Source organism: Calonectris borealis, chromosome 3 (genome assembly GCF_964195595.1).
Source record: "Calonectris borealis chromosome 3, bCalBor7.hap1.2, whole genome shotgun sequence".
In the NCBI taxonomy this organism is placed as follows: Eukaryota; Metazoa; Chordata; class Aves; order Procellariiformes; family Procellariidae; genus Calonectris; species Calonectris borealis.
The window spans coordinates 6,090,994-6,113,062 of record NC_134314.1 but is presented as its reverse complement, the minus strand read 5'-3'; the positions used below and the strand labels follow the sequence as shown (position 1 = coordinate 6,113,062).

At 40.7% G+C, this 22,069-nt stretch overlaps 1 protein-coding gene across 2 annotated transcripts in view; it reads left to right on the top strand.

The window, feature by feature from the left end:
• Positions 1 to 7,757, top strand: part of SUPT3H (SPT3 homolog, SAGA and STAGA complex component) — a 283,468-nt gene extending 275,711 nt beyond the window's left edge. For both annotated transcript variants that reach the window (XM_075144901.1, XM_075144900.1), the window contains exon 12: positions 6,024 to 7,757. In XM_075144901.1, the coding sequence (XP_075001002.1) occupies positions 6,024 to 6,065 (42 nt within the window). In that variant the 3' untranslated portion in view covers positions 6,066 to 7,757. The remainder of the gene's footprint in view (positions 1 to 6,023) is intronic.
• Positions 7,758 to 22,069: the final 14,312 nt, after the last annotated feature.

The following is a 22,069-nucleotide window of genomic DNA, read 5'->3' as shown; positions in this document are numbered from 1 at the left end:
GCCTTGGGAATGTCGTTATTCCCAGTAGCAGAAAGCAACAATAAAAAAGTTGGGTAGTTGAGATCTAGACTCTGTTCTTTAACAGTCTTGGATGATATATCCTGTTCCTGGACACAGCAACACAGTTTTATGTGATTATTGAAAAAGTTGACGCTGTTGGCAGATAAAAGGTAAACCAAAGCCCAGAACTGACTTCGCTGGAAAGCATTTTGTTACAAGCTGTTGAAGGGTGGTTTACTGAGGCAGTGCTTATCAGTGCGTGGTCGCCTACGTAAAGTGTCATCTCGGTCCCCTTCCTGGAGGGCAGGTACTCACGGCGTGGAAGCCGCTGGTGTCCCCTTGGGTGGCTGAAGACTCAGGGAACAGACCTGAGGGATAAAGTTGTTTCATTTGTGTTTCTTACACCTAACCGCGGTTTCTCCGGGGCTAGCTTAAGCGCAAATGTGGTTGTGCTTCCAGAGGGACCGTTACTGCATGGATAAGTGGATGCTGTAGCTTTCAGCACATTGATCTGATCCCATCGTCAATGAAATCCATGAGATTTCATGAATACAGCAGGGCAGATCATCCGGAGCATCGTACAAGTTCGTAACCTGCTAAACCTGGGTGTTCATAGATATATGTATTTGGGATTTGTTTTTCATTATTGACCATATACTACACATTATATACATAAAATGTTCCCTCACCCTCTGAGTAATATCAGACATCTGTGCTTTGGCTACTGATTAAAGATGGGTTTGTAGAATTGGAGCCTTCAATGCTATTGTTTTAAATTGGAGAGAGAATTATCCATTATATTTCTTTTGTAACATGTATGCACTTTTAATAAGGAGAGTTCATATTCACACAAATTTATTTAAACTTAAACAGAAGCAACTAATTCTAAACAACATATGGATTTTCTTTTTTAAACAATGTTGCTTATACTTTGCCTCCTAAACTAATTATTATTTTAATCTCTAAATAAGCTGACACTTCTTTGCATGTGGTTTGTCTATGCAGGCTGGGAAAAATTAGAGGAGTAACCTTTTAATCACAGGGGTTTTAATGTAGATGTTTTTATGTACAAAGAGCTATGAATCAGTCCAGGATGACTTGTTTGATATTATGGCGGGCTAATGAAATTTCAAAGTTAACATTCCCCAAATAAAATGGAAAGAAGACACAGGGAGAAAAGGAGCAGATTTAAAATTAGAGAATCTTTGTGTTTTATGGGTTCCAGGTTATTTGGAATGGAATGAAAGTTAATGCTACATCCTTTTTTCCATCCTGCCAGCCAGTGTCTGATCCAAGAATGTCTCTTATTTAAAGGGCAGGGCTCCCTCCACTGTTCTTAAATAAAGGCTTTCACTGTCTGAGATTTAATCCTCCCCGATTTTCACAGTAACATTGGAAGACTGCATGAAGAGAATTATTTGATGAAAAAAAGTTTTGCATATGATTCCCCTATCATAAGCCTGTTGAAGTCATATGGTTTGATTTACATTTATGCAAATATCAGAGCATAGAGTAAAATTACCAAAGGAGGAAAGGACCGTGGCATGTCACAAACAAGATGTGCCTATTTGTATTTATGTTTGCTAATGAAGTTCAGCCAGGACTTGCTCTTTGATTTTGATGTCTCTGTCTGCCATTCCACTTTATGCATTGTAGTTAAACCACTTGCCCACACACATACACGAGGACAACAAGAAAGGGAGACTTCAAGTTTTAAAAATGCTGTTCTGTGACTTGCTTATACAGGACCTGTAATTCAGGATTTATCATCGTTAAGTGATAAAACAGACCTGTGGTATGCCGTTGTACCTTAGCTTTAATGTAAGCAGAACTGCAGACTTAAACCAATGGAGGTTTTGACCCAATAAACTTTGGTGTCTACAATGCCCGCTGGAGATGTTTTACACTAGACTTTCCAAATTTTATCCCAAATAAGAATTAAACATCAGCCCACTCAAAAATCACAGCTGTTTCTTTCTCTTGCCAAAATTATTCTTTCTCATCATGCTACAGCTGTGAAATTATGCACTAGTGTGAATTGTTAACTGGAAACCATTTCTAGCTAAGGTGCTTGTTCTGAAGTCCTAGTTTTCTAATCTGGTATGTCACCTAATTGAGGAGTACTCACATCTTCAGTTTGGCTGGGACTTGTTTCTGTAAATCACAGCTTCGGTATATCTTGTGTTAATAAACACACTATTTTCTGCCCCTAAATCGGTCCTATGAACTCTTCGGTAAACTGTTTCATTTCATGTGACCTACTGTAGGGACAGGAGTTTTGCTGCCCTCTTCATGGAGCCGTTCTTTGTAGTCCTTCATAATACACTACTGTGGGCTACCACTACAGGAGAGACATGGGACCAAAAAAGAGAGTAGAAAATGGATGATTTTTCATGAAATTTGAGGAGTTACTTGAGCAAGGCCTTTTGTTCCAGATTGCCTTTTTTTCAGCTGTTAGTTTTTCCCTCTCACCAAACTAAGAGCACAACATGATCTTGCTTTTACATGACTGACAGCGGTGAACACTGCTTGATTGTACCTCCTTTCAGACTGTTAGGAAAAACCCTACCTTCATTTATTAAATAATGATAGCATTCCCAGAGATCTTTATATCAGAATCCAATGTGCTTTGAGAACTTGAAGGAGCAATGTTTTCAAGGTAGGGTTCCTGTACTATAGGCAGATAGAGGATGCTTGAGAAGCCATGAGGAGGTTCTTCACATGGTGCCAAGGTGGGCTGGGATCAGGACTGGGAAGTAGAGGACTAAGCAGCAAAACCATCATGTCTCTCCCCTAAATGGGAGCATGTGGCAAGAGCGGACTGCGCAAGATGAAGGTCGTGTTTCTGCTTTCACTTTGGTCCAGCCTGCTTAGCCTCTGGTTGTGGATAGCGGCAATCTGTCCTTTCACCTTTAACAAGGTCAGAGAAGGGGATGCAAAATCTTCTCATACGATAGCAAGGAGCAAGAAGAGTTTCTGTGAGAGCTAGATTGGCCAAATAAGGTTATATCAACTTTTCAGAGCATGGAATCCATTCTAGGAAGGTGAACTGTGTAATTTGTGCCAAGCTAGGTGATTTCCCATGTCTAAAAGTGGTCCTTTGACCACCCGCGCACATAGCGGGTACAGTAACAGGCTGACGGACCTTCGGCCATGGCAAGGAGTCAGCCCACAGCAGGAAAAATCAAAGCGCAGGCTGGTAGACAGTAAATTTTGAGAGAGAGCACACAAAAAACTTGGATGCAGTAGACGCTTTTCCAAAAAGGGCTCCGGGGGCTTATGTTATCTCTTGACATTGGGCTATAGCAAGACGTATCCAGCAAAATGGATACAGCTATGGCTTGCCATTTGAGTCCCACATCAAGAGTCTGCATCACCCTCTATCTGTAATTCTGGCCAAATAATCTTTTTTTTTTTTTTTGTTAAATTGGATACTGCCAAAGTGGCATAAAATACCCAAAAGTGTATCCAAACCCTTTACATTATATCAAACCACATTAAATGATTGCCGCATACATATACACTCTCTCTTGCAAGGGCACATAGACATGCAAGTTTTATAAAAAACATCTTGCTTTTTCCCTTCACGCAATTCTTGGCGTGTAGAGATATGTCTTTTAGTATCACGAATTCAGCTGTATGTATCTTAAAGATATATGGTATAACTCAGAACGGTGACTGTAAAATAGTTTTGCTATGCATAAAAGCATTTTGGAGGTTAACCTTTATTATCTAGTAATGTATCAAAATAAGAACGAAGCGTTATCTTGTTATGGAATGGGATGAATCAAACTCCCTCCTCTGAAATACTGATTTTCAAACCAGTTACCTTTCAGCTGAAGTTGAAGGTAAAGATTGTTTTTGGGTAAAATGCTTCAATTTATGGCTAAATTCCATAATAAAATATGCATACATCAGAATCACTTTCTCTGGCTTGGGAAGGAAAAATGTGTTGTTTTCATTATTGCTGAACTTCAAAATGGCTTAAGGAATTTTGTTGGTCCTTTCCAAAGAAATTGAACTTCAGGCAGAGATTAAAGCAGAGGAAATTTCAGCCCAAGGGCAAATGTTTCAGAAAGTTTAAAGTATGTGAAACAGGGAGTTAAGTAGGAAATAGTTTTCAATCCTAACTATAGCCACACTAGTTATAATATATTGCTAAATATAGGCTGGTGGGTGTGTCCAACTTTCTGAAGGTGTTATCCTCCCTCCTCTGAAACTTGCTTCTAAAATGACCTTTTCAGGGATATTACTAACCGTATAATATCGCCCATGTTGGAAAATGTTAAACTTCATTATTTCCCAGGTGAGCCCAGCCAAGCCCAACTTCACTTTGCAACCAAAATTCCTTTCGCAAAATTCAACCTTTTATCTTTCATGTGGATCCAACTTTATACCGGGGTTCATTTATCTTCAAGCAAACTGCACAATAGCCCTGACTATTTTTTGTTTATGTGTTAAAGGTTGTCACTTGGGTTATAAAGCTCTGTAAAAATATCGGGGTCAAGGAGCTAAAAACATTACTTTTGCATCGACTTCAAAATGCCAGCCATAATGGTTTGGGCAAGCTGCAGATCCAAACTCCCTTGGACTTGCTGCTTGTGGTTGTGGGAATATATTGGATCCTTTCAAAATTATTGGCTAGTCTGTTTTTGTGCATTTCATGTTGGGGTATAGAGTCTTTGGATTTTTTTTGTTGTTGTTTGCGGTGGTACTGTCATGTCTGATGACTGGCTATATATCCCAGAGCTAATATTCTGCTCTTTGACTTTAATGCCATATGCTGCTAGATCTCTATATTGAAGTATGGTGTTAATGTAAAGGGTGCTGTAATGAACATCTTGTACGTATTTCCTTTTGCATATTCAGTGTCTGTAAATGTCTCTCTGAATCCATGCTTGCTGTTTTTGAAACGATTTCCTTACAGTTCAGTATAAATACTATTTATATACAAAGTTGGTTGAGGTTATCCTTTGCTCTTAATGATACTCTTCTAATTCTAGTTTAAGAGAGGAGAAATTGATCTCGCTGAAATTAATTAGGAAATTGGTAGAGCCATTAAAAATGGTAGTTATATATGGCACTTCCTAAGTGCTTGAACTTAAGAGGTACAAAGTAAATCTGACGAAGCACTAACGGTAATGAAGTAGGTGACTATATTTTCATTTCCAAAACTGAATGACTGCTGAAGGTGAACCAAATAAAGCAAAAGTATTTAAACTACTTTCCTTTCTGAAGGTATCATTAGTATCACACAAAAAAAGCAATAAATTTTTAAACTGAGAATATCCCTTTAAAATATAGGGTTTCCAGTGTGCCTGGGGTAAAAAGGCATAGTTTCCTATATTGATTCAGAAAGAGATGTTAAAAATGCATGAAAGGTATTTTAGTGAGACAGTGTCACAGGATCTTTTAAAATTATTTTCTCAAATGCTGTTTAACTCTTGTGCTTCTTTACCATTGGAAACACTTGATCCCCAGTTACAATATATGGGATATCAAATTATTTTGTACTGACCAGAGGGTCTTTAAGATTAATTTGGTTCTGGGGGGTGGGGATTATACCAGTGTCTGTTTACATAGCTTTAGACTCAGACTATAAATTAGGTTTGGAAAACTGTAATTACTCAGTAATTTATAGACTATTAAGATAGGTTAGAAATGATTCTTGAGCATAGTGAATAGAGAACACATGCTTATAAAGGACAAACAGATTCAGCATAATAGTGTATTTTTGGCCTCATCTATTTTGCAGGCAATTAACAAAATAGGATGTTACATTTTTGCATATCTCTCGCTCTCCTGAAATAGAGTCGCTAACCACTTGTTAACCACACTGATTTTTTAATAGACAAAGTGGTTGCTTATAGCTTCCCCACCAGAAATGTTCAGATTAAGCACACTATTAGATTGCAGCCAGAAGAGTCTACAAAACAGGAAGAAAGCCTTGCCTTTCTCTCTGCCTTCTTCCCTTGTTTAAGTTGATGTGATAATTCATTACAGATTTTCTCTTTCTTTGACAGAGCGCCTACCGCAGAAACGGGATGACTTTTCTCGCCTGCTAATATGGATGTGGCTGCAGCAACAGGAAAGGCAGTGTTATATTAAGGTGATTTTCTTTTCCCCTCCGTGGAAGGCAAAAAAATACAAGCTCCAATGTCTCCGTGTACCAGTGAGTGGGCTGGTTTGTTGTGACTATCTGCTGGCTGACTCTGTCTCTTTTTCCAGCCCCCTCAATCGTTATTCTTGTTTACTAGCTGGAACATTTAGCTAATTAATGGCAGGATGTTTGGGATAGCGTGTAGGTGGACAAGAATGCAGATCAGACAATGCTGAAGTTTGCAGGGGACGTGCTGCTGTCAGCCCCTTTCTGAAACGCGATGTCATTTTTATTTAAGCGTTTGGAAGTCCGTGTGTTCTCCTAGAGATGTTTTTTTGTAAAGCAGGATGGGGCAGAAAGAGGCCGGAGATAGACTGGGTTATATAGGTTTATTTAGGTTATATAAAGATTATATAGGTTTTCCTTGTGATTTTTACAAAAAGAAAAACTGTTTTCCAGTATTTTCCGCTATTTTCCACTGATTTCTCTCAAATAATTTTTAAGTGTTCAGACAGTGTAACCCAGTTTAATCCAGCAAGGGGCTTTTTGATGAGAGTAATAGCGAGTTCAGATCCAAAGACATTCAGAGAAAAGCTCAGGTAAACTGTACTTTACCAGTTAGAGACTTGTCTTTTTGCAGACCCAAGGATAGGCTAAGCGGTCAGCCCCAAATTCTCAGTATTGCCACCTCTGTTTTTATTCCATTCCTCTCCTAGGGCTCGAGCCATCGCGCTCTGAAATTAAGGAAAGCCTTTGCAGTGATTTGGCACTGGATTGGGCCCCTATTCAGAAAAATATATCCTAAAGTATTTAAATAACTGTGTCTGTCTCAGTGGTTCTAGGCAAAGGCTTAACGCTATGTACTTGCTCAGCGTTTGCTGCAGGAAGCAGATGTTGTCTCTGTTGTTGACAAAGGCAGCGTTACTGTTGGATTTGGTGAAAGAAGAAATGGGCTCTTTTTTTGCCTTTTTTATATTTTCGTTCACGTTGTTTGTTTTCAGATTTATTTTTTAAATCTCAGTCCCTCCCTCTGTGCTTCTTCCCGTCCCCTGCTCCTCCAGCCTTTGCTGGCCTCACAAACACATTCATTTCTTCCCATAAAAACTGGACAAATATAGAGCTAACCACGATGATGCTTGACCAGAGAAAAGGGCTCGTGCTTCAGCCCGGCACCAGGACCTCCAGGCATGTACTGCTTGTCTCCCTGTGGTACCCCCTTGGCCCAGGGCTCTGCTTTAGCCCAGGCTTGAAATCCAGCTTAAACCGCAAATTAAGAGAGAGCGCTCAAGAGATTGAGAGGAGATCAGCAAAATATTACTTTTATATAGCGCAGCCGTCCTCCTCCTTTGTGCTTAGTATGTGAGGTTTTAATTTTTACTCCCACTGTATGCTCTTGGGGTCATTTGTAAGTGGTTTTGTTGCTCTGCTTTCCTGGACCTGCTTGCAAAAAAATTTAAATATATATATATATATTTTAAATAAACGGAAAAATGTCTCTTCTCTTTGCAACCAAAATACTGTAAAAGTGAACTTTGTACGTCAAATATTACTGCCATTCATAAATTGCTTTTTTCTTTTACCTGCTGATGCTTCTGTTTTCTGGAATTAATCTGTGTGTAAAAGACTAAAAGTAATGTGTACAATGCAGTGTATTAAACGGGGGGGGGGGGGGGGGGGAGTTTTCTGATGTTCCATCTGTGCTTCTTGAAATATGTGATTAAACTTTTCTTTTTATCATCACTCTTATTTTTGTTGGCGTCCTTAATCATGGAAAATTATATGCTTGCTGTAAACATCCAGACTTTTTAAAAGGACACCAGCATTTATTGTATTTGGTTTCGATCTGCAGGGATATAGACAGAAGAAACCGTTTCAGGCACTGGGTACTGGAATCAAAATTCCTTCCGTAGCTGTATCTCTCCCAGATTTTACATTTTAAAATATGCATAAGCAGGAAAAATACTGGCACTTATTTTTTACTGGTCTACTTAAAGTCCCAGAGAATGAAGACTCAACATACATTTCTCTCAGAAATATGACAGATCATGTTTTTGTTGGTCTGCTGTATGTTTGTCTATCTTGAACAGTCTGACAGGCAATTATTTATAAAATCTGGGTTTGCCCAGTAAACCCATATAATAACCTTTCACTTCTCTACATAAGGCAGTGAGCTGAATTTAGAGTAAAACAAGGTAGGTTATGTCTCCCTATCTTGGACTAACCCCGTTTATTCTTATTTTGGGAAGTAATCGCTTTTTTCGCATCTTCAGAGTTTTCTTTAACTCAGTTTAAAACAAAAATGAGACCACTAGGACTCGTGCTGCATACGGAGCGTGTCTGAGCACCGCTTTACGTGCTGCCGAAGCAGAGATCTTTGTTTAAACTGGTACTACACGTTTTATCTTAAACTTTTTTCTTTATTAGCTGTATAAAAATCAGTTTGAGATTCAAGGAATGGCTGCGTACAAATAGCTTTGTGCTGGTGTAATTTCAACTTGCAAATCATTTTGATTCTTAGCAAGGATATATAGTAAGTGAATCAGGTTATGCTGATTATTTAACATGTTATTAGTTACCTGAAGAAGGGAAACAGAACCAATTTCAGTAGGAATAAGACTGCAGAACATTTAAAGGAGCGTGAAATTTTCTCACAGTTCAGTGTCTGCCTTGCTGTGCGATTATATTACCTAGGTTTTTTTGGTTTCCTTCGTCCAGCCACCCACAAAACAGGGATAATAATTCAGCTTGAAAATTGTCAGAGGTGAGGGAGGCACGATGCAGATTTCTAATTGGGCTTCATCTCATTTCCTGACCTGTCCTTCCTCAGGCTTTCTTCGGAGAAAATAAAGCCCTTTAAAAGGCTCTTGCCTTTGTCTGGAGATCGGGAGAAGCTGACAGTGCTCCATATTTCTCCGGAGACACTCAGGACCTTGCAGAATTTGTCCCCCCCTGGGTTTTCAGGGTACACTTCTCTGTCAAGTGAAGATCTCACTGAGGGGGAAAAAACCTGTTTTCTGGCACTTCTTGAATTTAGATAAACTTTAGCGTTGTATTAACGTTCTGCCATCAGCCGTGTGTAGATCTCATAAAATGTTTTATAGCTTCCCGTCTAGCTCATGCAGAATGTTTCATAGTACATAAACACTTCTACTAATAATTTAAGAATAAATAGATAGTGACATTAGTCACAAGTCTAACCTCTAGTTGAAACTTACATTGTTACAGGTTTTTTTTTTTTACCTAAGTGAATCATCTTGTCCAAGGTTAGCCTTTTTATACCTCTACTATATATCTGCACTGAGCGGCGGTACAGCTAGCGAAACGCGGTGGTGGCATGCATTAAATCCAGGGCTTTATTCGGAGGGCACAGAGCCAGCACAAAGCAACGGAGCCATCCCTGAAGGAATTGAATGTAAATTTGATGGTTTAAATAAGGCCAGATGCCTTAAAAAATTATTTTGAAAGCTGTATCTTTAATGTAGCTCTTAACTTTATTTTTTCTGCTTAAGATAATGATGTTGCCTTTACAAAATAATAAGAAAAAATAGCTCCCATCTATTGTGGGGAGACAAAAATCAGATACTTTGACTTCTATAAATCACTGAAATGTTGGCAACTGAAACAAACTTTTAGAAGGCAGATGACTGCAAATTTGAAGGAAACCTTCATATTTTACTGTTAAAAGCCTTTTAACTGTCTAGAGAGCACTCTGAGACACTACATTAATAGCCATTCTCAGTAATCAAGCTCCACTATGCTTATATACTATTTTTCCTAAACAAGATAGATTAGTAGTGGAAGAGAGCTGGAAAGATAAATAAGGAAAATCAAGAACTAAAATTATAATAATACAGTTTCATTTTACATTTTATAGCTCCCTTCTATATTTGTGATTGATAATTCATCTTAATTCCTATCAGACAGAAATATTGGCACTAGAGTCTTATACTAATATCTGTGTATTTCTGGACTAGTCTTCATCCAGATGCTTTGCAGATTTTCTTACTGATTTTGTGAAGATGAGATCTGTCAATCTTCGGGACTTGTATGACTTTGATTACTGTAAGATCTGAGTGCCTCACAGTCTTCCATGTATTTATGCCTGCAGCACCGCTTTGAAATAATAATGTGTTGTTATCTCCGTTTCTTCTGAAGCACGGAAAGGCTAAATGACTGGCCCCATGTTGGGAAACCTGGGATGGTTCAGAAAACCTGGATTTCCCAAATCCGTACTGATGCTCTCAGCTCCGAGTCATCTTCCCTCTGCAGTGAAAGTGATGGGTGTATCAGAAAGCACATAACCCAGCCCCGCAGGTTAGGAGAGAAAGTGGCAGAATCCAACTGAATCTACAAAAGGAATTTGGGGAGGAAAAATGCAATCACTCAATTTGGATCCCATCCAGGACTCAACGCTTTATAAAACCTTCTGGCTGAAACGTGCCACAGCCGTTTAATGACCTCGTGCAGAAACATAAACGTTACATTTCCACCAAAACATGGACTGTGGGACACTTTCCCTCCTCCACACTGCTGGATTTCTGCATCAGGAATCACCACGAGGGACGTACTCATTAAAAAAACCTACTTTGGCAGTTCCAAAGTGTTCTTACCTTGATCTCCTCCCAACCTGCCTTTGCTTCGTGCATCCGAGCTGCAAGAAATAATAGGAGAAACACAATTAAGAGACGTAAATGCCCTGTTTTAAATGGGGCAACAGCTGCGATGGGTGTTCACAGAGATAAAGTAAAACTTTAACTTTTAGTAAATGAACTGGGTCTGAATTCTAATAAAGTGCAGCTGAAGTGTGGTGGCTGATCTTCAGCCTATAGCTAGACCTGGAAGAAGAGAAGGTGTAAGAACCTGAAGCCATAGCGGGATTCAGATAGTCAAGAGTCAATAAAGCAAGTTGGCTCAAACCGGTTCTGTTTAGCTCTCATTTCCATAAGTATTTAATTAATCTGCAAAATAAAAAAACCCAAAGAAACTATTGCATTTCTTGTACTGACATGATTTCTTCTGATCTGCAAATGAAATGGCAGCAACTGTGTGTCAAGCCTAGGTGAAAACAAATCTGAAACACCGCTGCAGAAGGAGAAAGAAGGCTTTTATAGGAGCAAGGCTCCAGCTGAGCTTCTCTCCCTGAGCTCCCTTGCTTGGATCGTTGTGTATCTGCTGATCATCAGCGCTGAACTCTGCTGCGCATGCACAAATTTTTTTGTAGCTTCAAGTAAATTGTTTCAGTAAATTAGACATGATCTGTCTAGTGTTCTCCATGTCACCTTGGCCTTACTTTACTATTAAAAGAATTTATATTCCTCTGTTTTGGAATGTTATCAACATTTTGCTAGTCTTAAATTTGTACTGTTCAGCAGAATTTGGTGTAGACAGAACAGAAATAAATTGAAGCAATTATTAAGGGGTGCTTTTAGTACCTGGGAAAGGGTGTCTTGGAAAGTCAGCTTCTTCATGGAAGATGCTGCTCTTATTCATCCTCTTTGGGATGGTGGCAAAATTGATAGATGGCTTCTGTAGGGCTTGAACTTGTACAACTAACAGTTGAGGTCAACCTTGAGGTCTCCCTCAAACTCATATGCATCCCACTTGTCTCCTTACTGTGCAAATTAGACACAAGCCCAAGAGGAAAAACATGACAGATTCTTCCACTGGAAGATCAAGAACCGCAACGCTGAATATTCCAAGGTAAGACAAAATAAAATAACCTTGGTCTGCCTAGACTCAGCTAAATGTCACTTAAGAAATTTTTTTTTTTTTTTCCCCTATTTGAGAGTTACTTCATGATTATTTCCATACTTTGGTGATCAGAACTTTGTCCTCGTGTTTGGCAGTGAAATAGTTAAGAATAGTTATTTCTCGTATGCGGTCAGGTTTCAGAGTCGATAGAGTGGTAAACAGTTCTCTGTCTTTCTGCAGCTGTTGTTTTTGACTAGTGGGTTAAGAACCTTTCACATTTTAAGGGAAAATGTATTTTGGAGCAGAGTCTGGTTCATTTCATTCGTGGTACCCGAATAAGCGCAGCTATCTAAGCTCGTCCACATTGCCCTGCTGATGTGTCCAGAAGACAGGGAGTGTGTGAATATTGTCCCTGCAACAAAATCATCCAAGAAATGGCCAAAGCTCCCACACACGGGTTAATGGGAGCAGCATGAAGATTATTCCTCCAGGACTCTGGAGTTTGAAGATCTGTTAGTCTGTATGCTCCAATCCCCCGTTAAACCTCTTTGGACAGGTGTCTATGAAGCAGAGGACTACATCCTCCTGTCTGTGAATGGGGCTTGTGTAGGAAATTAATGTTGCCTTGGGATCAAACGTACGCTACTGTCCAACTAAATGAGAAGAAGGAAAGGCTTGAGTATGGACTGTGAAGGGAGGTGTGGCCATGCTTGCAGGTTACAGTCTTCCCAATGTTATGGTAGCCAAGATAAAATTTGGGATAAGCAGCCAAACTTTTGAAATTTTGGCCAAAGTCCAAACCTTCCCAGTTTTTGCCACGGCTAGTTTTTATATGTGTTTTTTACAGTCTTGAAGTTGGGCTTGTAGATGATGCTCGATTCATTTTTATTTTGTTGAGGCTTGTTTTATTTGCGCTTTGGTATGTATTTGTGGTGCACACTCTGAAGGGATTTTGCATCTTAGTTGGTTTCTTTGGTGGTCCTAAAGGCAGGGCAAAATTAATGCAGCACTTAAAGAGACTGTTATTAAAACTTTATTCATAGGTGAGTAGGAGAGGCATAGAAAATGTATTTATTTATATGCATATATATTAAATAAATATGAATATACATATATATTCATATTTTGTCAGGAAGACTGAATACCAAAAAACAGCTCTGCTTTTACAAATCCAAAAGCAAACTTGACCCTGTTTCGATACCTCCCTCTCTCTCCAGTGAAAGTAGATTTATCCTTGTAAAGATAAAGATTTTTACTTTGTGAAAATAATTTGATTGCAACCTTTGGGTTTTTTTTCTGTCTGTATTACTCATTTTTCTCTTGCACAAAGTTTAATGTCACACTGTGGATCTTCAAGAGATTGTGAAGCCCCGTGAAGTTTTAGAAAAATCACCTTTGACCTCCTGTATGAAAAAGGCATTTATTAATCTGGAGCGGGGGGAGGTGTTTTTTGGGCTGTTTGTTTGGTGGGTTTTTTTAAGTCCAAGAGAAATTGCGTGAGAGGGAGAGATTTCAAAGGGCTGGGAATAAGCCCCCAGTTTATGCATTGAGGGCAACAGCAGGTATTTTTATAGCGCTTGAACGTTGAAGGGAGTTGTCAGAGCTGGAGGCTGCAGAGATACCTCATTGCTCCCTTAAATTGTGTCTGAAATTTCCTTATATTTTGTAATACATGAGCTGTGCTCTTGGCTGCCATTTCCTTCCTTCAGACTCCCAAAGGTAAGTGGATTGTGCCCTCTGGGGGCTCTCTACTGCTTTAACGTGGATTTAAGGGTGGGGTTTTTTTCTTCTTTACTTTCTTTCTTTCTTTCTTTCTTTTGCATAAAATATCACATTGATTTTTCCCCCCTCCTTGTGTCTTATGAAGGAAGAAATTTATGGCCTTTTTACGTCAGGAAGTCTAGCTTTTCCTGACGTTTTATTGCTTTGAATATTTGAAACATTTCAATCCCAGACAATAAATATTACATGATTATTGTTTTCATATGGATAGGCTATTTCCCCCTGTTTTTCCTATCCAACTTTTTACTAGCATGTGACACCCAAAAATTTATGGATACTAAAAACATTACTATTAAACTTTGCTGGGAAGGTCAGAGATAGTCCCTCAATTTGCATGCAATACGTAGGGAAAAAAAGTTAAAATCATCTCATGTGTTTTGAATCCTGTGGTGATACAAACTTAACTCAGAAAAGAAGGTATCATTTTTTTCTTTCAAAAAAGTGCTCATATTATAGGTCAAGCCTTGTCTCCATTGAATTAAATGATAGCTCTCGAGGCTTAGGTGGGAAGAGCAGTGAACCCCAGCTGAGCGTTTCCCAGATCAGCAACTGGTAACCTGTAGGTGCAGAGCTTAGGAGTTCACTCGACGTTGGTGGGACGGGTCATTCCCTTTCGTAACTCAAAGTGTAGGTTTTCTGCTCACCCAGGTCAGTGTCTTGTTGCTCTCATGGTAGAAAGAATTCCTTGTCAAGTGGGAACCGTGAAATCCAATCTGAGGTTACACTTTTTAATGCTTTCTGTTTGGGAGAAGGCAGCTGGCTCCTTGCTGTGTGTATGGAGCACCAGTACGAGCCCTGGTGACCAAGTCTATCTTGCAGTCCCGGTTTTGATTTTACGGCCAGCTGACAGAGCAATATGTGAACCCTCTGGTCAAGTAGCTAAGGTTATAGCAATATAAAAGGCACTGGCTCTGCTCAGAAGCACTAGATATTGTCTAATTTTTGTATGACAGTTTTTCACAGATGATACCATGCAGGACCCTGCTGCCTGTGCTCTATTAACTGTCATGTTATCAATGATTTCATATTGATCTTGATTGCAGAACTGGGTCCTAAAGAACCAATAAATCTCCCTCTTTCTGTCAGTTCCTCATTGAATGTTTCACCAAATTCAGTGAATGTCTATATAACTATGAAGACAGTAACCCCAATGTGTTTCAGGAGGAGGCAAGCTGTCAAATTGTGGAGGCAGTAAATGTAAGTATGGGTCTTTGGAAGTTTCTCTTCAGAGATGCATCAGAGCACTCTCAGGTGGGATAAAAATTTGATACGGGGAGAAGAAAAAAAGTTTTCAACTGCAGCAATACCCGTGACCCCGCCGTGCTTTGTCCCCTTGCCTTGCGCAGACAGAGGGAACCAGAGTCTAAATCCATTCGGAAAGAAAGACTAGTAAGTACTTGTTTAAAGTCTTTTTTAAGTGTTGTTGTGTCTTTACCCTCTCTTCTGTCTCATCCTCTTTTGGGAATGTTGAAAATAACATTCAGTTCTGTGCTGCCTTTGTCTGTCCTTTTCCATGTGGTAAACATGGACTTTTCCCTCCCTGTTTCTTACAGACTTTCAGCCAACTCAGCTTTTCCTGTTTACTTCCTTGTCAAAGGCGTCATTGGTGATGTCACTCCAAGTCTAGAAATAAGGGTTTTGCTGCCTTTCCTAGCTGCCTGCTGCTCCATGTGGTATTATATTTTGCATCACATCAGATTTGGCACATCTACTGCTTCATTTATTTATGAATCTTTTCTGTAAGGAAAGCAGATGCTTTTTTCCCCCCTTACCAACACACGCTGAAGGTGAGAGCACTGAAACGGGTTTCTGGAGACCTGGACTCCCATCCAGACCTCTCAGTGCATCAATTAATTATAGGTGTATCATGGGAATGAATTTGTGGATCCAGTCTTTTTAAAATAATGATGATGATAATAATAATGAGAAGTCCGTAGGCCCCAAAATTTAAATGAAAAGATGATGGTGTGGAAGCTGCAATAGCTCTGGGACTGAAAAACTGAGCACCGCGGCTTTGCAAAACCTGTTTTCTTCTTGCGCAGACGGAGATGAATGCAGCAGAGCAGCTGCTTCACCAAGTGCTGTGTTTGTTTCTTCTGATTTGGAAACCCCAAATATTTTAGTGCCTCAGGAAGACACTGAGTCCTGATAAAGGCAGTTAGTGGCTCAGAGTTCCCCCTGCGGTTTGAACACAATTCTTATATTCTGCACAATAGAAAGCAAAAGAATTAAAGCGTGATCTCATGTAAACCCTCCAGAGTTATCAAAACAGGCTCTGGTTTAATCTCTCCAAATTTGTGATTTGTTGCTGAACAGTAAAGGTACCATACGTAAGGGAATATTTGAGTTTTCTTGGCTGATGTTATTTGTAAATCTACAACAACCTGCCCGTGAAAGCACTAACTTCATAGCTGAAATCAGAATTTCAGGTTTTCATTTAAGAAAGGAAGAAAGCCCTCCTGCTTTCAGAGAACCGCTTGGAAACGGGACCTGCACATAACCAATTTATTGAGGTCTGTCTGATGCCATTGGCAGCTTGGAAGAATACCTCCGAGAGAAAGAAAGTAATCCATTTTTCTCAATGAGGTATTAGCAAACACCTACTTCTCCTTGAACCCTACTCAGAAGTACCCTTACATTGCAGATCTAAGATTTGCTGTCTTGCCACCATCCGAAACGCAAGGTGCCTTTAAGGGAAGGGCAGCATCTGTCACCCATCCGGCATGAAGCTGGCTTGAGAGTTGGTGTAATTAGAGCACACTCTTAAAGACTGTAAATAGGAATGTTTTCCCGAATTGAAGTCTCCGTGATCAGGAAAGAAGAAAAAAAAAAAAAAGAAAAGGCCCTGGACATCTAGGAAGGAAAATAAGTTAATGGTCCGTTGTGTGGTACTGAAGGTAATCAGCTGCACTGCTGGAGAGTGGTGATCTACAACCATCAGTGAGTCTTGCTAGCTAGAGCTAATACCCTTACCCTTGGGTCCCTCACCATTTTATTGCTGCTCTGTAACAGGATGTGCAACTGCTATGCATTAATACGTTATTACAGATTGGCTAGTGTAAACTCCAGGTGTTGAGAACATGATTTATTCTATTAGTATAAAAAGGTGTTTTCTATGGCCATATTAAAAATTATACTAACTGTTGGGCTTGCCACTGCTCTGTGTGTGGCACATGCCAATTTAAACCTGTCATTTCCTCTAATTTAAGGATATGTCCTGAGAAGATCATTAATTTGGGGTGGAGTTGGGGACCATAGTGCAGCTGTGGCCTATTAACCCCCACCTGGCTGTTAATCCCCGCAAAGCACCTTCCCCAAAGATGTCTGCTACTACCCTACAGTCACTGAAGCAGAGACCAAATCAATTACCTTTTTGTGTGTATTCTGTATTTAAAACTATTTTACATTGCATTTTTAATTTAGGGTGAATTGTACCTATTACGTGATGTATGAACCCAGTCACCGATAGTGCTGCATTTGTAGTGAATTCACTATTTAGTGGGCTGCACAGCTCGAAAGAGCTATATAAGAGCCCACAATCTTTCCGCTATGTTTCCCTGGGCTTATCCCAAAGCAGCACCTATTCCTGCGAGCACCAACCGTGACCCCCACTGGGATGAGCAGACGTGGGCTCGTATTCCTCCTAATTGGGCTCCCCTTTGCCGCTGCAAGATTCAGGAGTGCTGGTCACACATTAGACCTACAGCCGGAGATTCAGTCTCTGTGGCTGGTATGTTTTGCGTGTGCGTGAAGGCAGTGACTGACTTCAGTCTGTCCCAGATGACTCCTAAAACCCCAAGATCACCCATGTAACGCCCTTGCTGAGAACCCCCAAAGCATCTCTGTGCTACCTCCCCTCCACATATTTCTTTGGAGGGATTTTACTTTCCCACTCTCACATGCGGTTAACTTTGCTGGGCTTCACACTCAGCCCCAGTAAGCCAAAGACCCAGCTTACTTTCCTAATGTAGCCCAACAAATGTCAAAATCATGCTTTTTGGGAAATCCACATCAGCTCGTCTGCCAAGGGCTGGGTCAGGAACGTGGCATCAGCCACAGGGCGAGTTGCACTATCTGACACCATGCTGCTTGGTTTGCCAGCACTTCACACAGCTTAGATACAAGTCCTTGCTCCGGAGCTGGTTTGAGATGACTTTGGGGAAAGCACAGAGAAAAGACTCGGCTCTGCACATGACCCAGCCTTGTGCACTTGGCTTAACTGCTGCTTTTTTTCTCATCTGCCCTTTCAGTAGCATTGGGCAACCACAATATCTCCTAGAAAAGCCCTGATCTTGCCAGTCGTAAAATCAGCTCATATTTTTTAGGCATCTTGGGAGTGGATGAGCTCTGTATGCTGCACTGAGCTACCAGCAGCCTCTACCCAAGTGATGCCGATGCACAAAACCTGGCCAGAAGCACATCAAGCTTCATTCAAACGCACACAGAAAGCCTATAGCAGAGTTGCCTATCTTAAGCGGGGTCCCTTATACCTGTTTTTCCTGGCAATAGTTCACCCAGCCTGTGTTTAAAGACCCCCAAGGATGGAGATTTCACAGTCTTGAATCTACTGATGTTCTTGATCCTCATAAATTTTTTTCCTATCTGGTTTGAATTTTTCTTTGCAGCCATGTAAAGACATTTCTTATCCTACCGGTGAGGATAGATGGTACCAGCGCACTTTGTAACAGCCTTTTCTGTACTCAAAGGCCGTTATATCCCACCAAGACTCTCTCTTTTGGCTAATAAATGTAACTCGATCAATCTGTCCTCCCAGGTTGTGTTTTCTGGATTTCCAGCACCGCTTTCTGTTTTGACAATGAGCCATTGATAACTGCTCTCTGGGTGCATATATCCACCGCCTTGTCCCCGCTCCCTAGCAGTTTTATCTAGACCCGTGTTTCCCTCACCTGATTAGGAAAGCGAATAGGAGGCAGTGTCAGAAGCCTGCAAGCGCCAGTGATGAATCTATTGCTTTTTCCTTCGCCGTAAGGCTTGTTACCTGTCACAGAGATCCCACAACAAGAGTTCAAATGGCCACCAAAAGTCACACTTCGCGTACTCAAGAGCAGACAAAGGGTTAGTTAAAAGCAGGGATTATTCAACGTGTTGGTGAACCGGGTGACAGAAGGATTGAGGTGCCAGAGTCCCGGTGAGGGGCACCCTGACCTGCAGCCAGGCAGGCGTCACAAGCGAGAGGTGGCCCGCGTCTCTCCGAAATCCCATGCTCTCACCACGTAGTGTCTTCACATCAAACCGGTGGCCCTGTGGCAGGTCGGTGGATGCTGACGGGCAGCAGTTGCAACATCTGCTCTTCTAATTACAGCGTGAATGATCTGTTGTCATCACGCTGATAATCAAGTATTTTCCCCTGATTTCGCTCAGCAGGTGAACTGAAATGAGTATCCTTTACAGTGAAGTTAAATTCCTTTCTAGTGATTATCTAATGGCTCTTTTAATTTTATCTGGGTTTTCCGGCTTTGAGTGTGTTGTTACTACATGCACGGAGAGAGCCAGAGTGCTCTCATCCGTGTGATCCTCCTACCGATGTGGATAGAAGAACTTCATCAGTTTAATTTCCAGGGTTTAATTTCCTACATCCTACTCCTTACAAGGCCATGAAATAAAAGGAGCCTCATCCCTCGCAGCGTGCATGGGAATGGGACTCATGACTCCTGGAGTCATTTCCAGCTCTCTCTCCAACCGCATCAGTGTTACCTCTGCACGCCTCAGCGACCCCACCTGAAAAAATAACAACATCTTGCTGGGTTCATCCCTAGTGCTCAAGGCAGCTTTCAAAAGAAGAAGAAATCATCATCCTGATTTTATAGATGGAGAAACTGAGGCCCAGCAAAGAAAAACAACTACCGTTAGCTTGCCACAAGGCACCATGCCCTCGGCCTCGCGGCTCCGTGCTCAGGGGCTCGTCCGCCGGACCAGACAAGTGCTGGAGTGGAAATAAATATTCCTCCTGATGACTGTGGTCTCTGTGGTCAGGGCTGAGGGTCGAAATGTTCGCACAAGGCCTGCACACAGAAACCACAGAATCCCCCACAGCTCCACTGCACTTTATTAAAAGTCACTGCTTCTGTGAAAAATGGGTTTTATAAGAGTTAGGTGCCTTAATTATAAAGTCATGTGCGTTTGAATGACTTCTTCCCTGCTAACCATTTGTGACAGCCTACAAATGTGAAAAGTATTACCAAGCCTATTTTTAACATGGCTACGGAGAGGCTGTAGTTGTGGAAAACCAAATCCTATAGGATCCTAATGAGAAAGACCAGTGATTCTTTAAATATGGTTAGCGTTGTCTGAGTTTTGCAATGATGCCAATGCTACCCAAAAGACGGGAGACACTGGAGCCTTGCGGTAGCAGTCGTGTGTTAAATAAGTGATAGGAGCAAGTGATGTACAGGGCTAATTTTTTCCCTTGGAAGAGGCTGAACGGTCAGTGTATGGAGATAAAAAAATCATTTCAGAGGGCTGCTGGCCCATGTCAGCACTGGGCAGGTTTTACATGTGTTTTCTGCAGAGCTGTAACCTCGCAAGAATTTATTCCATCCCCGTTCTTTACTAGACAAACTGCCGTCTAATGGGGTACATGAACGGCATGGGGTCCAATGCTTTGTAGAACTGACTCCTTGATACTGCTTCTCCGTGGGCTGTGGCAGACTCGAGGCCTGAAGCATCTTCTTTATCACCAACTCTTGGCCGTAGGCTCTGCAGGGGAAGAGGAAAACACGCAAGGTCTCTCCGGCAGCCTTATTGCCTGCATCTAATAACAAGGGTTTCAGCCCTTCTTGTAACGGGGTGGGCACTAGAGAAGGAAAGCAGGCCCAAAGCAACAAGAATGTCAGTGCAGTAAGTGTCAAACTTGGTTTGAAAGGAAACTAAAATGATGAAAAGGGAATATTCCAAATAGGAGGAAGGAGAGAGAGAAAATGCTGTTCTTTTTCAGCTAAAAAATAAATAAGGTGCGGAAGATGGATAAAAAGATGACATACCTGTGGATAAAAGTTTAATTGTGGGTTAAGTTTAAGATTGGTGACACCATTACGGGAATTTCCTCTGATCAAACATATAACTCCAGTTTTAGCCAAAACCTTATGATTCTTCCTCCATCCATGACTTCTCATGTGATTATAGAGACCTTCGTCTTGGCATAAGGTCTTCAAAGAGTACTACTTCATCCCTGGATAAATCATTTTAGTGCTAAGCAATAGTACAATATTTACACCTTATTTGTAGTCAACTATGTTTTATCTTCATTTCTCCACCATTGAATTATGTCAATTTTGAGTGATAAATGGGTTATCTCCCCCTACTCCAATATCATAAATATTCTACACATATAAGCTGTAATTAAGTTGCTTCTTAACCATTTCTTAACTAAATAAAAGACTATCTTTCTCTAGTCCAAGGCAGATTTTCCACACTTAAGTTAATTGTCAGAAATCTGTGAACTCTTCTAATTTCATCAGCGCCTTTAAAAAAAAAGTAATCGGCAGAACTGGATGTAGCTTTCCAAAAGCACTCGCACTCGTACCATGGGCAATGGTAAAATCCCTTCCTTAGTGGTAGGGTTGGTTTGCATGCACCTTGGCCATCACTTGGCCTTGAGAGTCTCATTGGCTTTGTGGGTAGTGGTAAGCAATGGTGGGAGGTCATCTTTGGAGGCCACCAGATGCACTACAGCCACATCAGTGCCATTAACTTCTCATTAACTTAACTGCCAAACATCATGGACATACCTAAATTGCCCGTTAGGAAAGGGCTCTGGACCAGAGCAGTTCCCAGATTGTTTTTTACGATGTATACCACACATATGTATGGTATGTATACATATGTATGTTTCTATGTATGTAGTTCATCCCTGGGTGTATATAGTTACATTTATGAAGACAGTATTGCTATGTGCCCAGGTACAAGGTGAAAAGGTAGGTATACACATATGTACATGCACGTAGGTATGAATATATATATATATGCAACTTGTGTGCATACACCAGCATGCTTTTTTAAAATAAATATCAATAAAATATTAATTACTGTTAATGTTAAACCAAATTAAATTAACTATATTTTCTAAAAAATTACAGATTTTAACTCCTAGCTGGCTTGACCAGGAACAAGTCTAGTATATCAAGCATTTAAGTCCCTATGGTGTCCTGGTTACTCCTGTATAAAAAATGCCCTAAACCACAACATTGGCAATCCAAGGCTTCATGTGGTTGCTTGCTCATAGGTGCTTCGGTAGCTAAAATGTCTTTGGTGCAGAAGACCAGCAACGAGACCCTATGGAGCAGTATGTCTGCTTATCTTCTGCAGCGCAGATGTAAGTAATGCTGAGGTCCAGAGCTGGCCTTCTGCAGGGGGTGAGTTTTCCCTTACTCTTTGCTTAAGAACAGAGCTGAAATCTGGGGTAGGATCATTATTCCAAAGGACTGGATAACGTCTAGAAGAGAGATGAGATGCCTTCAGGTCACTTATTCCCCTACC